The sequence below is a fragment of the Bufo bufo genome, chromosome 3 (genome assembly GCF_905171765.1).
Source record: "Bufo bufo chromosome 3, aBufBuf1.1, whole genome shotgun sequence".
In the NCBI taxonomy this organism is placed as follows: domain Eukaryota; kingdom Metazoa; phylum Chordata; class Amphibia; order Anura; family Bufonidae; genus Bufo; species Bufo bufo.
The window spans coordinates 609880806-609898769 of NC_053391.1; the positions used below are offsets into that span (position 1 = coordinate 609880806).

Here is a 17964-nt window from a genome sequence, read left to right on the forward strand (position 1 = left end):
CTCATCCCGCAAAAAATGAGACCCTACTTAAGATAATTGCCCAAAAACTGAAAAAACTATGGCTCTTAGACTATGGAGACACTAAAACATTTTTTTGGTTTTAAAAATGAAATCATTGTGTAAAACTTGCATAAATAAAAAAAATTGTATACATATTAGGTATCTCCGCGTCCGTGACAACCTGCTCTATAAAATTACCACATGATCTAACCTGTCAGATGAATGTTGTAAATAACAAAAAAAAAAAAACGGTGCCAAAAAGGCTATTTCTTGTTACCTTGCCGCACAAAAAGTGTAATATAGAGCAACCAAAAATCATATGTACCCTAAACTAGTACCAACAAAACTGCCACCCTATCCCGTAGTTTCTAAAATGTGGTCACTTTTTTGGAGTTTCTACTCTAGGGGTGCATCAGGGGGGCTTCAAATGGGACATGGTGTCAAAAAAACCAGTCCAGCAAAATATGCCTTCCAAAAACCATATGGTGTTCCTTTCCTTCTGCGCCCTGCCGTGTGCCCGTACAGCTGTTTACGACCACATATGGGGTGTTTCTGTAAACTACAGAATTAGGGCCATAAATAATGAGTTTTGTTTGGCTGTTAACCCTTGCTTTGTAACTGGAAAAAAAATATTAAAATGGAAAATCTGCCAAAAAAGTGAAATTTTGAAATTGTATCTCTATTTTCCATTAAATGTTGTGCAACACCTAAAGGGTTAACAAAGTTTGTAAAATCAGTTTTGAATACCTTGAGGGGTGTAGTTTCTTAGATGGGGTCACTTTTATTGAGTTTATAATCTAGGGGGGCTTCAAATGGGACATGGTGCCAAAAAAACAGTCCAGCAAAATCAGCCCTCCAAAAACCAAACGGCGCACCTTTCACTCTACGCCCCGCTGTGTGCCCGTACAGTAGTTTACGGCCACATATGGGGTGTTTCTGTAAACAGCAGAGTCAGGGCAATAAAGATACAGTCTTGTTTGGCTGTTAACCCTTGCTTTGTTAGTGGAAAAAATGGGTTAAAATGGAAAATTAGGCAAAAAAATGAAATTCTCAAATTTCATCGCCATTTGTCAATAACTCTTGTGCAACACCTAAAGGGTTAACGACGTATGTAAAATCAGTTTTGAATACCTTGAGGGGTGTAGTTTCTTAGATGGGGTCACTTTTAGGGAGTTTCTCCTCTAGGGGTGCATCAGGGGGCTTCAAATGGGACATGGTGTAAATAAACCAGTCCATAAAAATCAGCCTTCCAAAAACCAAACGGCGCACCTTTCATTCTACGCCCCGCTGTGTGGCCGTACAGTAGTTTACGGCCACATATTGGGTGTTTCTGTAAACGGCAGAGTCAGGGCAATAAAGATACAGTCTTGTTTGGCTGTTAACCCTTGGTTTGTTAGTGGAAAAAATGGGTTAAAATGAAAAATTAGACAAAAAAATGAAATTCTCAAATTTCCTCCCTATTTGCCAATAACTCTTGTGCAACACCTAAAGGGTTAACAACGTATGCAAAATCAGTTTTGAATACCTTGAGGGGGGTGTAGTTTCTTAGATGGGGTCATTTTTGGGTGGTTTCTATAATGTAAGCCTCGCAAAGTCACTTGAGACCTGAACTGGTCCCTAGAAATTGAGTTTTTGTAAATTTCGGAAAAATTTCAAGATTTGCTTCTAAACTTCTAAGCCTTATAACATCCCCAAAAAATAAAATATCATTCCCAAAACAATTCAAACATGAAGTAGACATATGGGGAATGTAAAGTCATCACAATTTTTGGGGGTATTACTATGTATTACAGAAGTAGAGAAACTGAAACTTTGAAATTTGCAAATTTTTTTTCAAATTTTTGTTAAATTAGGTATTTTTTGGTGCAAAAAAAATTTTTTTTTTTACTCCATTTTACCAGTGTCATGAAGTACAATATGTGACGAAAAAACAATCTCAGAACGGCCTGGATAAGTCAAACCGTTTTAAAGTTATCAGCACTTAAAGGGACTCTGGTCAGATTTTCAAAAAATGGCCTGGTCCTAAGGTGTAAAAAGGCTGTGTCCTTAAGGGGTTAAAGAAGCACTTCAGGATTTTTTTCTTTGCCTATATACAGGGAGTGCAGAATTATTAGGCAAGTTGTATTTTTGAGGATTAATTTTATTATTGAACAACAACCATGTTCTCAATGAACCCAAAAAACTCATTAATATCAAAGCTGAATATTTTTGGAAGTAGTTTTTTAGTTTGTTTTTAGTTTTAGCTATTTTAGGGGGATATCTGTGTGTGCAGGTGACTATTACTGTGCATAATTATTAGGCAACTTAACAAAAAACAAATATATACTCATTTCAATTATTTATTTTTACCAGTGAAACCAATATAACATCTCAACATTCACAAATATACATTTCTGACATTCAAAAACAAAACAAAAACAAATCAGTGACCAATATAGCCACCTTTCTTTGCAAGGACACTCAAAAGCCTGCCATCCATAGATTCTGTCAGTATTTTGATCTGTTCACCATCAACATTGCGTGCAGCAGCAACCACAGCCTCCCAGACACTGTTCAGAGAGGTGTACTGTTTTCCCTCCTTGTAAATCTCACATTTGATGATGGACCACAGGTTCTCAATGGGGTTCAGATCAGGTGAACAAGGAGGCCATGTCATTAGATTTTCTTCTTTTACACCCTTTCTTGCCAGCCACGCTGTGGAGTACTTGGACGCGTGTGATGGAGCATTGTCCTGCATGAAAATCATGTTTTTCTTGAAGGATGCAGACTTCTTCCTGTACCACTGCTTGAAGAAGGTGTCTTCCAGAAACTGGCAGTAGGACTGGGAGTTGAGCTTGACTCCATCCTCAACCCGAAAAGGCCCCCAAGCTCATCTTTGATGATACCAGCCCAAACCAGTACTCCACCTCCACCTTGCTGGCGTCTGAGTCGGACTGGAGCTCTCTGCCCTTTACCAATCCAGCCACGGGCCCATCCATCTGGCCCATCAAGACTCACTCTCATTTCATCAGTCCATAAAACCTTAGAAAAATCAGTCTTGAGATATTTCTTGGCCCAGTCTTGACGTTTCAGCTTGTGTGTCTTGTTCAGTGGTGGTTGTCTTTCAGCCTTTCTTACCTTCGCCATGTCTCTGAGTATTGCACACCTTGTGCTTTTGTGCACTCCAGTGATGTTGCAGCTCTGAAATATGGCCAAACTGGTGGCAAGTGGCATCTTGGCAGCTGCACGCTTGACTTTTCTCAGTTCATGGGCAGTTATTTTGCGCCTTGGTTTTTCCACACGCTTCTTGCGACCCTGTTGACTATTTTGAATGAAACGCTTGATTGTTCGATGATCACGCTTCAGAAGCTTTGCAATTTTAAGAGTGCTACATCCCTCTGCAAGATATCTCACTATTTTTGACTTTTCTGAGCCTGTCAAGTCCTCCTTTTGACCCATTTTGCCAAAGGAAAGGAAGTTGCCTAATAATTATGCACACCTGATATAGGGTGTTGATGTCATTAGACCACACCCCTTCTCATTACAGAGATGCACATCACCTAAGATGCTTAATTGGTAGTAGGCTTTCGAGCCTATACAGCTTGGAGTAAGACAACATGCATAAAGAGGATGATGTGGTCAAAATACTCATTTGCCTAATAATTCTGCACGCAGTGTAGTGCAGGATAGGCAATTATTAAAGAAAATGTGTCGCCAAAACGGTTTTCTGCCAGAAAATGTGTCTTCAGTAAATGATCTAGTGTTTAAATCACGTTCTTATGTTTAACATAATTTTTTAAGAATTTTTGATATTTTTAATTTTCCATGTCAATATCTATATTTAAAAAAAAAAAACATCCTGCAGTTTTCACACTGGCCGCTAAGCCCAATAATAGGCGCCACCTTTTGCTCTGTACAGATCACTTTACTGCAGTATGGTTACTTTCACACTTGCACTTTCCACTATTGAGATCCGTCACAGGATCTCAATAGTGGGGGGGGGGGGGGGGGGGGGGGGGATGCTTCCGTTTTGTCCCCATTCACTGTCAATTGGGACAAAACTGAATGAAACAGAATGCATTCAGCTCAGTTTGGTTGCGTCCTCATCGCGGACAGACTAACTCTGCAAGCAGTGTTTTTCTGTCTGCGATGTGGTGCGGAGCAAGACGGGGATCTGTCCGACATCACCTCTGTGTATTGGATAACAAAGGGTCCACCAGTCACAACATTTGATGGTCAAAACTTCTCTATTCTTTCCTTGTACAACGACATCTACACAGGTCACAGAACAGGCCTAGAAGACTCTCCTGTAGAAGTCAATTGGGTCCCCTCCTGTACACTGTGTCTATGGCCCATGGGCTGCAATTTTTCTAATGCTATCTAAATGCTGTTAAAGGGATTCTGTCATCCAGATTTTAGCTATAGAGCTTTTCATATCATCATATCAGTCTCCTTTATCTAAATAAAAATATACTAGTTTTACCCCCACCTGTCCTTTTCATTTTTGAAAAAAAACACTTTTATTTATATGCTAATTACCTTCATAAGGTGCCCAAGGGGCTGTCACTCTGGCCGTTGCCCAGCCACGTCCCTTATCTTTGAGCCCAGCGCTGCTTTACCTCCGTCTGCCATGTGAGCTCGCGCCGCTCCTCTCTTCCTTTCCGGGTTGAGAGAAGCGTGCAGAAAGCTGGCGCAAGATTATGGCGCACTGCGAAAAAAAGAGCAGTATTACAGCAGGGCAGCGCTGGGCTCAAAGATAAGGGGACAGCCCCTTGGGCACCTTACGAAGGTAAATAGCATATAAATAAAAGCGATTTTTATCAAAAATGAAAAGACGGGTCGGGGTAAGACTAGTATATTTTTATTTAGATAAAAGGAGACCGATATGATATGAAAAGCTCTATTGCTAAAATCTGGCTGACAGAGTCCCTTTTAGGAACAGCTCAGGCAAGATGGCCGCCCCCATAATCATGTTCAGAAAATAGAATAAAATAATCTTCACCCCTCCGCCCCCCCGACATGAGCATCGGTGCATTTCATGCTCCGATGCTCTCCTTTGCCCTGCGCTGAATCCCGCAGGGAAAAGGCATTTTTAAGAGATCCGGTGACGTACCGGGCTCCCCATAGGGACTGCTAGACGGAGGTTTCCGCCCAGCAGTGAGGCAGGGGTGTCACCAGCACTAACGGGAGGGCTTAAGCGCTGCACTATCCTGTAAAATGGCTAGGACAGCGCTAATGCCATCCATTAGTCCAGATGGCGTCACTGAATACACTGCTGGGTGGAAGCCTCCGTCTCGCAGTGTGCCCAGCACTAGGCAAGGGAGAGCATCGGAGCATGAAATGCTAATATCGGACTGGAGGGGTGAAGATGGGGATATGTCTGGGTTCAGCTCTGAACCAGGACAACCCCTTTAACTGGTAGTTAAAATTTTTGGTGACACATTTCCTTTAAGACTGATGACAACACGTATCCTTTTCTCCTAATCTTTTTATTTTTGGCTGCAGATTTATTTTTTGTTCTAGGACGCGCCTAAAATATGACAAGCTGCAGGCCTCATCATAAATGAGGTGCATCCTCCAGCACCTAACACGAAATCTATAGCTCAAAGCTGCCATAGATTTCAGTCTTTACTTGCACCAGAAAACACATTGAAGATACATTTTTCCCAACTAATGGCAATGCCCCTTTCCTGCCCTTGTTGCACCCCCTTTTGGAAAAGTGCTGGGGGTGCTGTAAAAAGAGGCACTTGGGAATTTTTGAGAAAAAACAACCCACACAGCTGGCGACTTTTTAACGCCACTGCCCGGTGCAAGGGAGATAATAAGTCTGCCCCTATATCTTCATCAGAATACAGAGGTTTATAGAGGGGTGTGAGAGGAGGGTCCTGAGAGCTGCCGGGAGGCATTAGGTTGGTGATGTCATCCTGTAGCTCACATGAAGTCACATCCGAGAGACTTTACACATCCCGTTATGGAAAGGTAATTCCCAGGGGTTTTACTGCTGATCACCTATCCTCTGGATAGATCATCAGTATCTGATTGGTGAGGGTCTGACACCCGGGACCCCTGCCGATCAGCGGTTTGAGAAGGCACTGACGCTCGCAGCTTTCCCTAGGCCAGTGACGTCACGTGGCCTAGGAGCCGCACAGCCCAATTGAAGTGAATGGGGCTGAGCATCATACCGAGCATAGATGCTATACAATGTACGGCGCTGTGCTTGGTGAGCTGAGAGAAGGATGCCGAGCAACTGCGAGCACCAGTGCCTTCTTACACAGCTCATCGGCAGGGGACCCGGGTGTCGGATCCCCACCGATCAGATATCGGTGACCTATCCAGAGGATAGGTCCTCAGTATAAAACTCCCAGAAAAGCCCTTTAATGGGAACCTGTCACCTTTGACGTGACAGCTTTACTAAATACCATTTTAGGGTACTTTCACACTAGTGTTTTTCTCTTCCGGTATTGAGTCCGTTTTATCCTAATGCATTCTGAATGGAGAGAAATCCGTTCAGGATGTCTTCAGTTCAGTCACTGTACGGTTTTTGGACGGAGTAAATACCGCAGCATGCTGTGGTATTTTCTCCGTCCAAAATTCCGGAAGACTTGCCGGAATGCCGGATTCGGCATTCATTTACATTGAAATGCATTAATGCCGGATCCGGCCCTAAGTGTTCTGGAAAACCGGATCCGGTTTTGCGGTCTGCGCATGCGCAGACCTCTTAAAAATGTGAAAAGATAAATACCGGATGACAATGGTATCCGCTTGCATACAGATTGCCGGAATCCAGCGACGCTAGTGTGAAAGTTCCCTTAGGTGATCCATTTTAGTTTTTTTTCTTGTCTTCGGTTTTTTTACCAGGTGTCTGTTAATATTTTGGAGACATTGGTAGAAGTTCCTTGTTGGCACATTTATGGAAAACAACTGTCCATCGAGATTAGGACCTACTTGATAGATACTGCTGGTTACAGTAGGAATGGCCAGAGGGGGCTGCTCTCACTGTCTTCAGTAGGAATAAGATCTGACGGCTTGGGTTTTACCTGCTGATCCTCTGTTTTCTTAGAGATCAGCTAGCAGGTATGTGACGTCTGCGGCAGCGAGCCGAGGTCAGCTTGCAGGGTAATGGTCTGAACATTCATCCATTTAAGTTTTGCATTGCATCAGTAGTTTCAGAGAAGAAGCCTGAGGTGGTCCATTACTGCGCAGTGTGATGCACCCGCGCAGGACTGCTCGGATTGCTGAGATACAGATGTAAGATTTGTGCCTTTCCCTATAGCAAACACTCTCTCAGGTTGGGTGAACGCTAGAATTCTGGTTTTCAGAACAGTTGCAGAATAGGTTTTTGGGACTCTTTGGGCTTGTCTGTGCAGACATTTTGTGCTAGCCCCCAGTGGATCAACTGCAACTTTTATGCAGCAAAAATTGTTGCAATCTTATGCCAGTAAAGGGTGGTATAGAGTGGAGTAACATCTCAAGACAGAAGAGTTAGATTTAAAGGGGTTGTCCCACCAAAAATATTCTACATTGTTAAAGCCCGTACCTGGATCTGAGTACTTTTGTAATTGCATGTCAATAACTCGGTGGCTATACTACACTTTTTTTAGTCACTGAACTGTATAGCGCCACCTGCTGTTTACCCTTTTTCGAAATTCTCAGTCCAGCATACTGAGGTTGACATGCATGCTCAGCTGCAACAGAAAGGACACGCCCCCTAAGCTGACAGCTTGAAATAAATCTAGCAGAGCAATTGCAGCAATGAATGGGGAGATCTCTGGATCCATGTGAGGTGCAGGGCTGGTTCTAGCTTTGTTAGAAAGAGATTGTCATGTACTATATGATGTCTGTTTTTCATTTTTTACATTAGTCATGGGAGAACCCCTTTAAAGATGCACCATATTTATCAAACATAACACGACGTTTGATAAATTTGTGTCGGAAATGACCTCAACGCAGACACCTGCAAGTGAGACTTTAAAGATTCCCGTCATGATCAATCTTCCCCATGGTCTTTAGGCCTAGCATGGTCATGCAGGGGACTCCAGAAGGACACATTTAGGCTCCTTCGTTACATCGGTGACCTAATTGTTGCTGTAGGCATCTCTGTATACGTGTGTTGCATCTGCTGCCAGTTTTTATGCTCCATTCAGCCAGGAGCGTTATATATTGCATACATTTTCTTCTCAGCAAACCTGTTAACATAATGTCTCATTTATCTAGATCCATGAAACTATTGAAACAATCAATCAACTGAAGATTCAGAGGGAGTTCATGTTGAGTTTTGCCCGTGATCCTCAAGGATTCATCAATGATTGGCTGCAGTCTCAGTGCCGAGACCTCAAGGTTAGTGGTGAGAGGGTCACGTGCTCCGTCGTCATGTTGAGCTTCTCGTTCTCATCATGTTCTCCGTTTCAGACTATGACTGATGTCGTGGGCAATCCAGAAGAGGAACGCAGGGCAGAGTTTTATTTCCAGCCCTGGGCTCAGGAGGCTGTTTGCCGATATTTCTACTCAAAGGTATGTTCCTCCATGTTCTGTTTCTAGATCTCTGCCTCGTTTAACTCCTTACCGCCGCAAGCCATTTTGACTTTATGAAGTGATTTTTTTTATTTAAAAAAAATTTCTTTCCATCCCCACCTTTCAAGAGCCCCAGCTGCCACCACCGACTTTGACGTGAGCCACTAACGCTTCAAAAGCCACGTATAAACGTTGTGCTCACAAGCAATCGCACGTTCAGGCTATAGATTCTTTAGAGCAACAAGGCGGACTTAGAAAGTAAATATTTTATTTGCAAAAAATTGCAAAGTAAAAATAAGTTACACAAACAATAATAGTAAAATAAATGGGAGAAAAAGCAACAAAACGTACTGCCCCCAGGAGAAGGGGAACAAATGGATACCCGTCAGCGCGGCTGTGACTCCCACACGGTGTAACAAATAAAATATGTCCATTCGACATTGACTATCCAAAGCCCAGTTCTTCCATTTGGATGAGGGAAGTGGAGAGCATTGAATAATGAAATCTTTGTTTAAAAGTTTTCAAATCTCTTGCCAAAATGAATCCCCTTCCTCCTGTATCCTGGGGTGGGGGCATTGGAGGGTACAAAACAATGTAAAAAAGAGGCACTCACTTTTTAATGGTCCCACTGATTCAGCGCTCCAGCATCCACCTCCACCAGGTTGATGGTGGTGCACCCTTCGTGTTCATGTGACTGGTGCAGCCAATTGCTGGCCTGAGCAGTCACGTTTACTTGGCTGCACCAGTGGCGGGCAATATGATGACGGAGGGGGTGAACCACTTATATGCCACAGGATTTCAGGAATTTTTTAGATATAGATATCAAAATTGAAAAGTAGAAAATGATCTACTGTGTAAATGAAGTTTTATTTTTTTATATTCTCAAATTTTTTCCCTTTTTTTTGAATTTTTATTTTTTCCCAAATAGGTGCAGCAAAGACGCCAGGAGCTGGAACAAGCCCTAGGGATTAGAAACACATAAAGCAAGCTTCCTTTGGATGTATTGAAGAAGAGTGTTCCTCACAGCCAGCGTCTCGGCATCTTCTTGAGGCTTTAGGAAGCTGCTGTAGATCGTTCTGGATTTGAGGCCTCTGTGAAACGACTGACACGTGGAATATGGACACACTACTAGTTATTTATACTGTCCTCAGATGTTACAGATCTTAAAAGACCAGAAAATCCTTGGAGGGCTAGACTTGTGTTATATTCTGAAGGATCCAGTACATTTATTTTTAGACTTTCCTTAAGTGTCATTATTTTTTATTGTTTTGTGTAATGTTCCTTATGTTTAACATAGTATTCCACCCTCCCCAGAGAGAAAAGATGCCGCCAGCTATATCTTTTGTAGCCATTAACTATGCGCGCTCCTATGACTAGCGGTTCATACCTGTCCTGGTATAATTGTAATGCACACACTGTAGAGGCGCGATGGGGGTGTAGTTTATACTCCACACTTGTGTTCGTCCATCGCAATGGCCGCCTCAGCCGTGTGTCAGCAGCAAATACATTCTGAATGAACACTTGTGCAGTGGGGGCGCTGTGTGTACCTGAGTTCAGCCCTGTTATCTGGGACCTCACACGGTTGTACCACAAAAACTAGATGACCCCCCTTTTTTTTTTCTTTTTCTTTTTTTTTTTTCTTTTGCTGAAAAGGTTACAAGTCTTTAGACTGAGAAAAGTGGTCAGTAGATTTCAATAATGAAGGACTCTTATGTGGAAGAGTGTACCGTAATGTATTCTACAGCATTGGCAGTCTGAGGAACGGGCTCTTAATATGCTGCTTAGCCTTCCAGGGTACATCCCGACAAGCCCCCCCCCCCCCCAACCTCCGTCACTGAATGTGCCCCGAGCACCTCTATTCTCATACAATGTAGCCTTTTTATTTTTAAGCAGATTATGGTTTTGATGGACCAAAATATTGTTTTGTACCTTGTAGTCATTGCCAAGTTTTAATAAAAGCAAGTTCTAATTAAGACCAGTATCTGACCTCATAAGTGCTGTTTTTATTGTTTAAAGGCGATGGACACCTATTGGGGGCAGTTTTTATTATTATTATTATTATTATTATTACATTGTACTCATTTTCAGCTAAGGGCTCTTTCACACTTGCGTTATTGTCTTCCGGCATAGAGTTCCGTCGTCGGGGCTCTATGCCGGAAGAATCCTGATCAGGATTATCCTAATGCATTCTGAATGGAGAGTAATCCGTTCAGGATGCATCAGGATGTCTTCAGTTCCGGTACGGAACGTTTGTTGGCCGGAGAAAATACCGCAGCATGCTGCGCTTTTTGCTCCGGCCAAAAATCCGGAACACTTGCCGCAAGGCCGGATCCGGAATTAATGCCCATTGGAAGGCATTGATCCGGATCCGGCCTTAAGCTAAACGTCGTTTCGGCGCATTGCCGGAGCCGACATTTAGCTTTTTCAGAGTGGTTACCATGGCTCCCGGGACGCTAAAGTCCTGACAGCCATGGTAAGTGTAGCGGGGAGCGGGGGAGCAGTGTACTTACCGTCCGTGCGGCTCCCCGGGCGCTCCAGAGTGACGTCAGGGCGCCCCAAGCGCATGGATCACGTGATCGCATGGATCACGTCATCCATGCGCATGGGGCGCTCTGACGTCATTCTGGAGCGCCCCGGGAGCCGCACGGACTGTAAGTATACCGCTCCCCCGCTCCCCGCTCCTACTATGGCAACCAGGACTTTAATAGCGTCCTGGCTGTCATAGTAACACTGAAAGCATTTGGAAGACTGTTCCGTCTTCAAATGCTTTCAGTACACTTGCGTTTTTCCGGATCCGGAGTGTAATTCCGGCAAGTGGAGTACACGCCGGATCCGGACAACGCAAGTGTGAAAGAGGCCTAAGAATCATTTAACCACTTGGTCTTTATTTAAAAAAAAAATGTCAGCCCCTTTGCACAAGGTGGAGATTCTCTGTTGGCAGGTCCCGTGTTCACGCTGTGTCCCGTCAGACAGCTCAGCTGACGGCTCATGTGAAGCTTATCTCTGATCTCCTGACAGCATAGTAATATTCATTATAGCTCACTTTGTATGTTACTCATAAGAATATGGCTTAAAAGGGTATTCCAAGATTTTATAACCCTCTGGATAGGGCATCAGTATCTGATCAGTGGGGGTCCAACACCCAGGACCCCCACCGATCAGCTGTTTGAGAAGGCGCTCCTGTGAGCACTGCGGCCTTTTCCATGCTGACCAAGCACAGTGCCGTACATTGTATAGCGGCTGTGCTTGGTATCACAACTCAGCCCCATTCACTTGAATGGGGCTGAGCTGCGCCTAGGCCACGTGACTAATGAACGTGTCAAAACTCTGTCTAGGAGAAGCAGAGAGAAGGCTGCAGCGCTCACAGCTGATTGGTGGGGGTCCCGGGGGAGGACTCCCATCGATCAGATACTGATGACCGATCCAGAGTATAGGTCATCAGTTAGAAAGTTTCAGTAAACCCCTTTAAATAACTGTTTATGAGCTGTTGTTAGTTCAGAAATAAGAACTATACATGGCCATCAGATGACTGCTCAAAGCTAAGCTAAAGCTTCTTTTCACTGTAGCAAACTGCATAAATCAATGGCAAGGTGAATATAAGAAATTTGTAATGTATCTGATCAGAAAAAATGCTTTTCTGCCCTGCTAACACTTTGCTGAATCTGTTTTTGAGAGAAAAGATGGTCTGCTGGTTCATTAAAGAACCATATTCCATGCTGCCCATAGAAGCCTATGGATCAGGGAGGAGGATGAGCTGCTAGAGGGAGAACAAGGCATTTGTCTTTGATAAGATATATTACAATCTTTCTCATCTTCACCTGTGCTGCTGGAAAGTTTATTGAAAGTACAGTGACTGTTTTAAAGAACTCAGAAACTGCATAGTTTTCTGTGCTACGCCTTTTCCATAGCTCTTGTGCACTGCAATAGGAGCTACTGAAACAGTAGTAACGGCGAGAGGAGACAGCCCCTTTAAGAGCCACTTTGCTCTACTGACAAAATGTCTAGCTCATTTGGTGTGTCCGTGAAATTACATTCACTTCAAGGGGGCCGCAAAAAAAAGAAGGAAATTACTCCGTGTGCATTCAGTGCCGTATGTCCGTTCTGCAAAAGAATAGAACATGTCCTATTATTGGGGCCAGCTGTTCTGTTCCACAAAATACATACGATCGTGTGCATGAGCCCTTAATGAAAGTTACACTATGAAATGCATATGCCGTATACAGTGAAGAAGTAGGGTGACTGTCAATAATCAATTATGTGACCCCTTCCTGTGTGGTTGATGCAGTCAGCTGCTCTGTAAAGGGTTGCCTGTAATGCATGGCGCATTAGGGATCATTCACACAAGTGGTGGATGCCCTGGCTTTAGGGGCATTCTTCCAAACGTCTGATTCCCTTTCTTTGGGTTAACATGGCCATTATGAAAATGACCAAATGTTTTCATAAGCGCCTTAAAAACGGGAAACGTGGGGGGGGGAATGGCAATATCTCAAAGTAAGGGTACAAGGTGACACTGGTCGTGGCCAGGATCGCAGCGGTGATCCCATAGAAATGAATGGGGAGGCAGCGCAAGTCGCATGTGTGTCTTGACTGCAACCCCGAATCGTGAAAACTCCAACTCTTCTGGACTTTGTCCGATATAGGGGGCACAGTAGCGTACTGCGCTACCCCTGTGATGCCGGCCGCGACCAGTGTCGCCTAGTAGCCCTATCCGTAAACAGAATTGCCAGCAAAACTTTGTTTCAAAGGAGTTATCCAATAATCCACAGGATAGGAGACGGGGGTCTGATCAGTGGGGCTACAACCTCGGGGCCCCTGCTCATTATGTTTCCTGTTTGAATAGAGCAGCGGTCACACATGCATACTACTGCTCCATTAAACTCTGGAACTGGAGAAGATAGCCAAGTTTATCGCTCTTCTATGTCTTGCAGTGCCATAGATTTTTTTTTTTTTTTTTTTCTCCTCCTGGACTAAGATATTGATGACCTAAGAGGTCATTCGAATGATATTGATGGGGAGGCAACATCTCCTCTGAACTCCACAGCGCCATACACTGTGCAGTGGTGATTCTCAGGTACTGCATCTCAGCTCCTATTCAGGTGAATACATTGTACACATTTGGCGTTATCTGAACGCCTGCTCAGTACCCTCAAAAGGTGACAGTTCAGATTTTCTTATTTCATGAATTATACTAGAAAAATGAAAGTCTTTAGAGTTTCGCCAGTTTCACGGAAGCCTAATCTTTCTGCCAGTATTGGGGCCCAGCCATACGGTGACAAGGTGTGTTTTTTTTTTTTTTTTTTTCTGATAGTCTATGGTGTTGCAACTGTGACACGACAGTCACAGAAACAATCTGACTTGGATGGATTTTTTGCAACTGTCACATTGTGTCACCGTTGACTATCATTACATAAAACGTTGCGAGACTTTTTAGCGACAAGAAGTCTTGCGACACTTTGTCGTGTAGCCGGGTCCCTACAGCCACTGGTTTAATGACTGATTTAAAGGGGGTTTCCAAGTGTTTAATACTGATAACCCTTTAAAGGGAACCTGTCATCCACTTTGTGCTGCCCATACTAACGGCAGCATAAAGTAGAGACAGGTGAGATGATTTTGGGGGTCTGTCATTTAGAAGTAAAAAGTAAGTGGTTGCCGAGAACCAACATCACAATCCTTGCAGACTGGGCCTGGAGAAGAGTCCCGGCCACCTGAGAAGAGTCCTGGTTATTCATGACGTCCTGCTCTCCTGCTGATGACTGACAGGCTTCTACCTAGTTTTCTCCCTTTCTCTCTAGGAGAGAACTGCCAATCATCAGCAGATGGCGAGAGAGCAGGAGATTATAATAACCAGGACTCTTCTCAGGTAGATTTGACTCTTTTCCAGGCCTGGGCTGTAATGATTATGATGCTGGTTCTCAGCAACCTCTTACTTTTGGCTGATGAGTGACACCGCTGAGATCAGCATTTCTGTCACTATGTTATGCTGCCCTCAGTGAGATCAGCATAACGTTGATGACGGGTTCCCTTTAAGATCATCATAGGCTCTTATGACACAGTTAATTCAGGGGTTGCCTACACCGCAGCTTTGGACATAACGGGGTTTCCCATCCAGAGCATTTACATCCACATGAAACGCCACAAATGTCTGCTACGTAGGGTACAACACCAGAACGGGAGGAGGTCTCCTGACCCCACTCTCTATTGAGGTCTAGGGGGGTCCTTTTAATATTCTGCAGCGGAACAGAAAACAAATAATGTTTTGTTGCGGATTTCACGTAGCAAGGATTCCCGTGTGCTCCAGGGTCCACGCAAAAGATAGGTCATGTCCTATGTTTGGCTGAAAGATGCCGATTGAACTCAATGCGATGCAGGGTGGTATTTGTGGTTTGCGGTCCGCAAAACTGATACGGTTGTGTGACTGCACCCTAAGGATACTGCCACGCGGTCAGGTTTCCTGATGCAGTTTGGGAATCCAAACAAGAGAAGTCGTAGCCGTCCTTTATACTTTCTCTCCTTTTTACGATCCACTCCTGATTTTGGCTTCCAAAACTGCATCAGGAAACCTGGCCGTCCCATTCTGGTGCTGTTAGTTTGGGTCATTAGTGGGGCGGCTGGGATTTTCAGCTGTACTTTAGATGCTTAATTGCCCACACATTGTGACTATTTGAATGAGGGCTCCTGCACACGTCCGTATCCGGGTTTTTTTGTGGTCCACAAATCGCATATACGCACCACACGGTTCCTGGCTGAGTGCGTGCCGCCATGTTCCTTTTTCTCCTGCCTTGTCCACAGAACAGGCAGGAATAAGATATGTTCTATTTTTTTTCGTGGCCGTGTGCGGTCTGCCTCCTTTGCGGCCTCAATCAGAAAAACGGCCAGTAAACGGGAAAAAAACGTCCGTGTGCAGGAGGTGTAAGGCTGTGTGTCTCTGCCCAACCTCCACTGTAATGATTTGTACTGATGACATTAGGTGAGTACAGCTGATGTCGGGCAGAGACACACAGCATTATAAATCACTATGACGCCATGCAGTCCGGTAAACTATGGGAATTCACGCTGCCACACGAAGAGCGTTTCATTAAGGCCCCTTTCACACGGGCGAGTTTTCTGCGCGGGTGCAATGCGTGACATGAACACATAGCACCCGCACTGAATCCCGACCTATTCATTTCAATGGGTCTGTGTACATGAGTGGTTTTTTTTTCACGCATCAGTTCTGCGCTGTGTGAGACTCGCAGCATGTTCTATATTCTGTGTTTTTCACGCAGCCCTGGCCCCATAGAAGTGAATGGGGCTTCAGTGAAAAACGCATTGCGTCCGGATGCAATGCGTTTTTCACTGATGGTTGGTAAGAGATGTTGTTTGTAAATCTTCCGGGTTTTTTTTTAACACGCGTGAAAAACGCATCAAAAGTGATTGCACACGCGCGGAAAAAAAACAACGCAATTACGGACAAAACTGACTGAACCTGCTTGTGAAATGGTGCAAGTCTGACTGAAGGCATTCTGACCCAATCTGTACAGTTTAGACGCCTAAGGCCTCTTGCACACGACCGTATGGCTTTTTTAGTGTTTTGCTGTCCGCCAAAAATACGGATGACATCCGTGTGCATTCCATTTTTTTGTGGAATGGAACAGCTGGCCTCTGATAGAACCGTACTATCCTTGTCCGTCATACGGACAATAATGGGACATGTTCTATCTTTGAACGGAAATACGGAAACGGAAGGCATACGGAGTACCTTCCCTTTTTTTTTATTTGCGGATCCATTGAAATGAATGGTTCCGTATATGGAACGCAAAAAACGAATAAGGGTCCATTCACACTTTTCTTTTTCCATAAATGGGAAAAAAAAAAAAACGTGTGCAAGAGGCCTAAGGGTATAGTCACATGGGCAGTCTGTGATTAGGTTTTCTTTCTGTTATAAATGTCAAAATCACCTGTGGATCACAAAAAAAAAAAAATCGTACAGAACAGTTACTTGTCTGGTTTCAATCAGCTACTGCTTTTGGCTTCAAAAACTATTAAAAAAAAAAAAAAAAACCCTGATCAAAAGCCGCCGCAGGTGTGAATATGCCCTAAAAGTAGCAATCGTCTTGCAGGATTTTCACTCTTTGGTGGCTTTGCTTCCTGCGGCGGTAATGAGCCAGTCACCAGCCGTACACTGGGGCAGAGCCTGGCACCTCACTATCTCTGCCAGACACGGGGAGGGCAAGGTCCCCGCTCAGCCAATCAGCGGCAGGGGGCGGGGCCGGGGTTGCACAAGACTGACAGCTCAGGTTTAAATGCCAGGAGTTGTGAGCGGGCAGGGTGTCAGCAGCAGCACTGTGTACAGCCGGGGCACCGTCATGGCACTGAAAGTCTGCATCGTGGGCTCTGGTAATTGGTAAGTGTGTGAGGGCATCGGGGAGGGACCAGCAGGGGGCGCTGTTCAGTTGCCCCCATAGAGCAGCATGTGATCCCGTGGACAGAAATGCCTTTGTTGTAGACTGAGCAGCAGCAGCAGGACACAATCCACCATCCACCCACTGCTCAGATCCTTCTCTACAGTCACAGGATATGTGTCCTATAGCACTAGTCCATGGAGCTAACAGTCTATTTTGCAGAGAAGCAGCCAACTCCATGCTGATGATGCCCAGGTATTACCAGGCTGTATCTAGCAACTATTGGAAAAAAAAAAAGCTACCCAGTGCCCATAGTCTGGGGTATATGGATGCCATAGGGGGTCTGCTCAGCCCAAAGTTCTGCAGAAGTGATTGGTGCCAGCGGCTGATTGTGTCTTCTGACATAACCTCTGCACTACGGTCAATGTGCTTAAGAGAGCAAATTCCCCCTTCTAGCAGGCTATCCTCTTACACCGCACTAAGGTGCCCTGGGGTGTGCTGCAGGGGACTCACTGGAGGGGGGGAAAAGAAAGCAAGACCCCACCATTGTATACCGTTGTATAAAGGTGCCACTTGTGTTCACGTGGCACCTTTACATGCATACATCCGGGCACGGCTCGCTACATTCTGTTACTGAACAGCAACCCAGTCATTGTTAGAAACCATTTAAAGGCGCTCTCCGGGACTTAAAGGGGTTGGCCACTTCATAACAATATTTCCTAAATGCTGCTAAACTGCGCAATGTGGTGCGGTCCACTTTTCTTTCACTTCAGTGGTTGGTCAGAAGGCGCCCGGCTGCCGATCCATGGGTTACGTAAGGAGAGGTTCACACGAGGGATTCTGACTGCGTATCCGACAGCGCGGGTTTTCGTTTTGAATGGTGTGGAGTGCAGTGAATGGAGCTAAACCGTGAACAGGCACCCATTGCAGCTTTCCGAGGTACCGCGGCAAGAATTGACAAGTGGATTCGTAGCGCGATCTGGAAAAGAGCACGGGAACTATCCTCGGACGCATGAACCGCAGCGAAGTCACTCACAACGAAAAGAGAAAATGGGAGGTGGTTTCAGAGCAGATTGGGCGCGGGTTTTCAGCA

The 17964-nt window shown here is 44.7% G+C and overlaps 2 protein-coding genes across 2 annotated transcripts in view; both read left to right on the forward strand.

Annotated features, from left to right (window-relative positions):
* Positions 1 to 10463, forward strand: part of SMARCD1 (SWI/SNF related, matrix associated, actin dependent regulator of chromatin, subfamily d, member 1) — a 39809-nt gene extending 29346 nt beyond the window's left edge. The window contains exons 11-13 of the mRNA XM_040426002.1: positions 8194 to 8316; positions 8389 to 8490; positions 9419 to 10463. Of these exons, the coding sequence (XP_040281936.1) occupies positions 8194 to 8316; positions 8389 to 8490; positions 9419 to 9472 (279 nt within the window). The 3' untranslated portion in view covers positions 9473 to 10463. The remainder of the gene's footprint in view (positions 1 to 8193; positions 8317 to 8388; positions 8491 to 9418) is intronic.
* A 6276-nt stretch (positions 10464 to 16739) lies between these two features.
* The window catches only part of GPD1 (glycerol-3-phosphate dehydrogenase 1), a 64176-nt gene continuing 62951 nt past the window's right edge, over positions 16740 to 17964 (forward strand). The window contains exon 1 of the mRNA XM_040426003.1: positions 16740 to 16873. Coding sequence (XP_040281937.1) covers positions 16773 to 16873 — 101 coding nt within the window. The 5' untranslated portion in view covers positions 16740 to 16772. The remainder of the gene's footprint in view (positions 16874 to 17964) is intronic.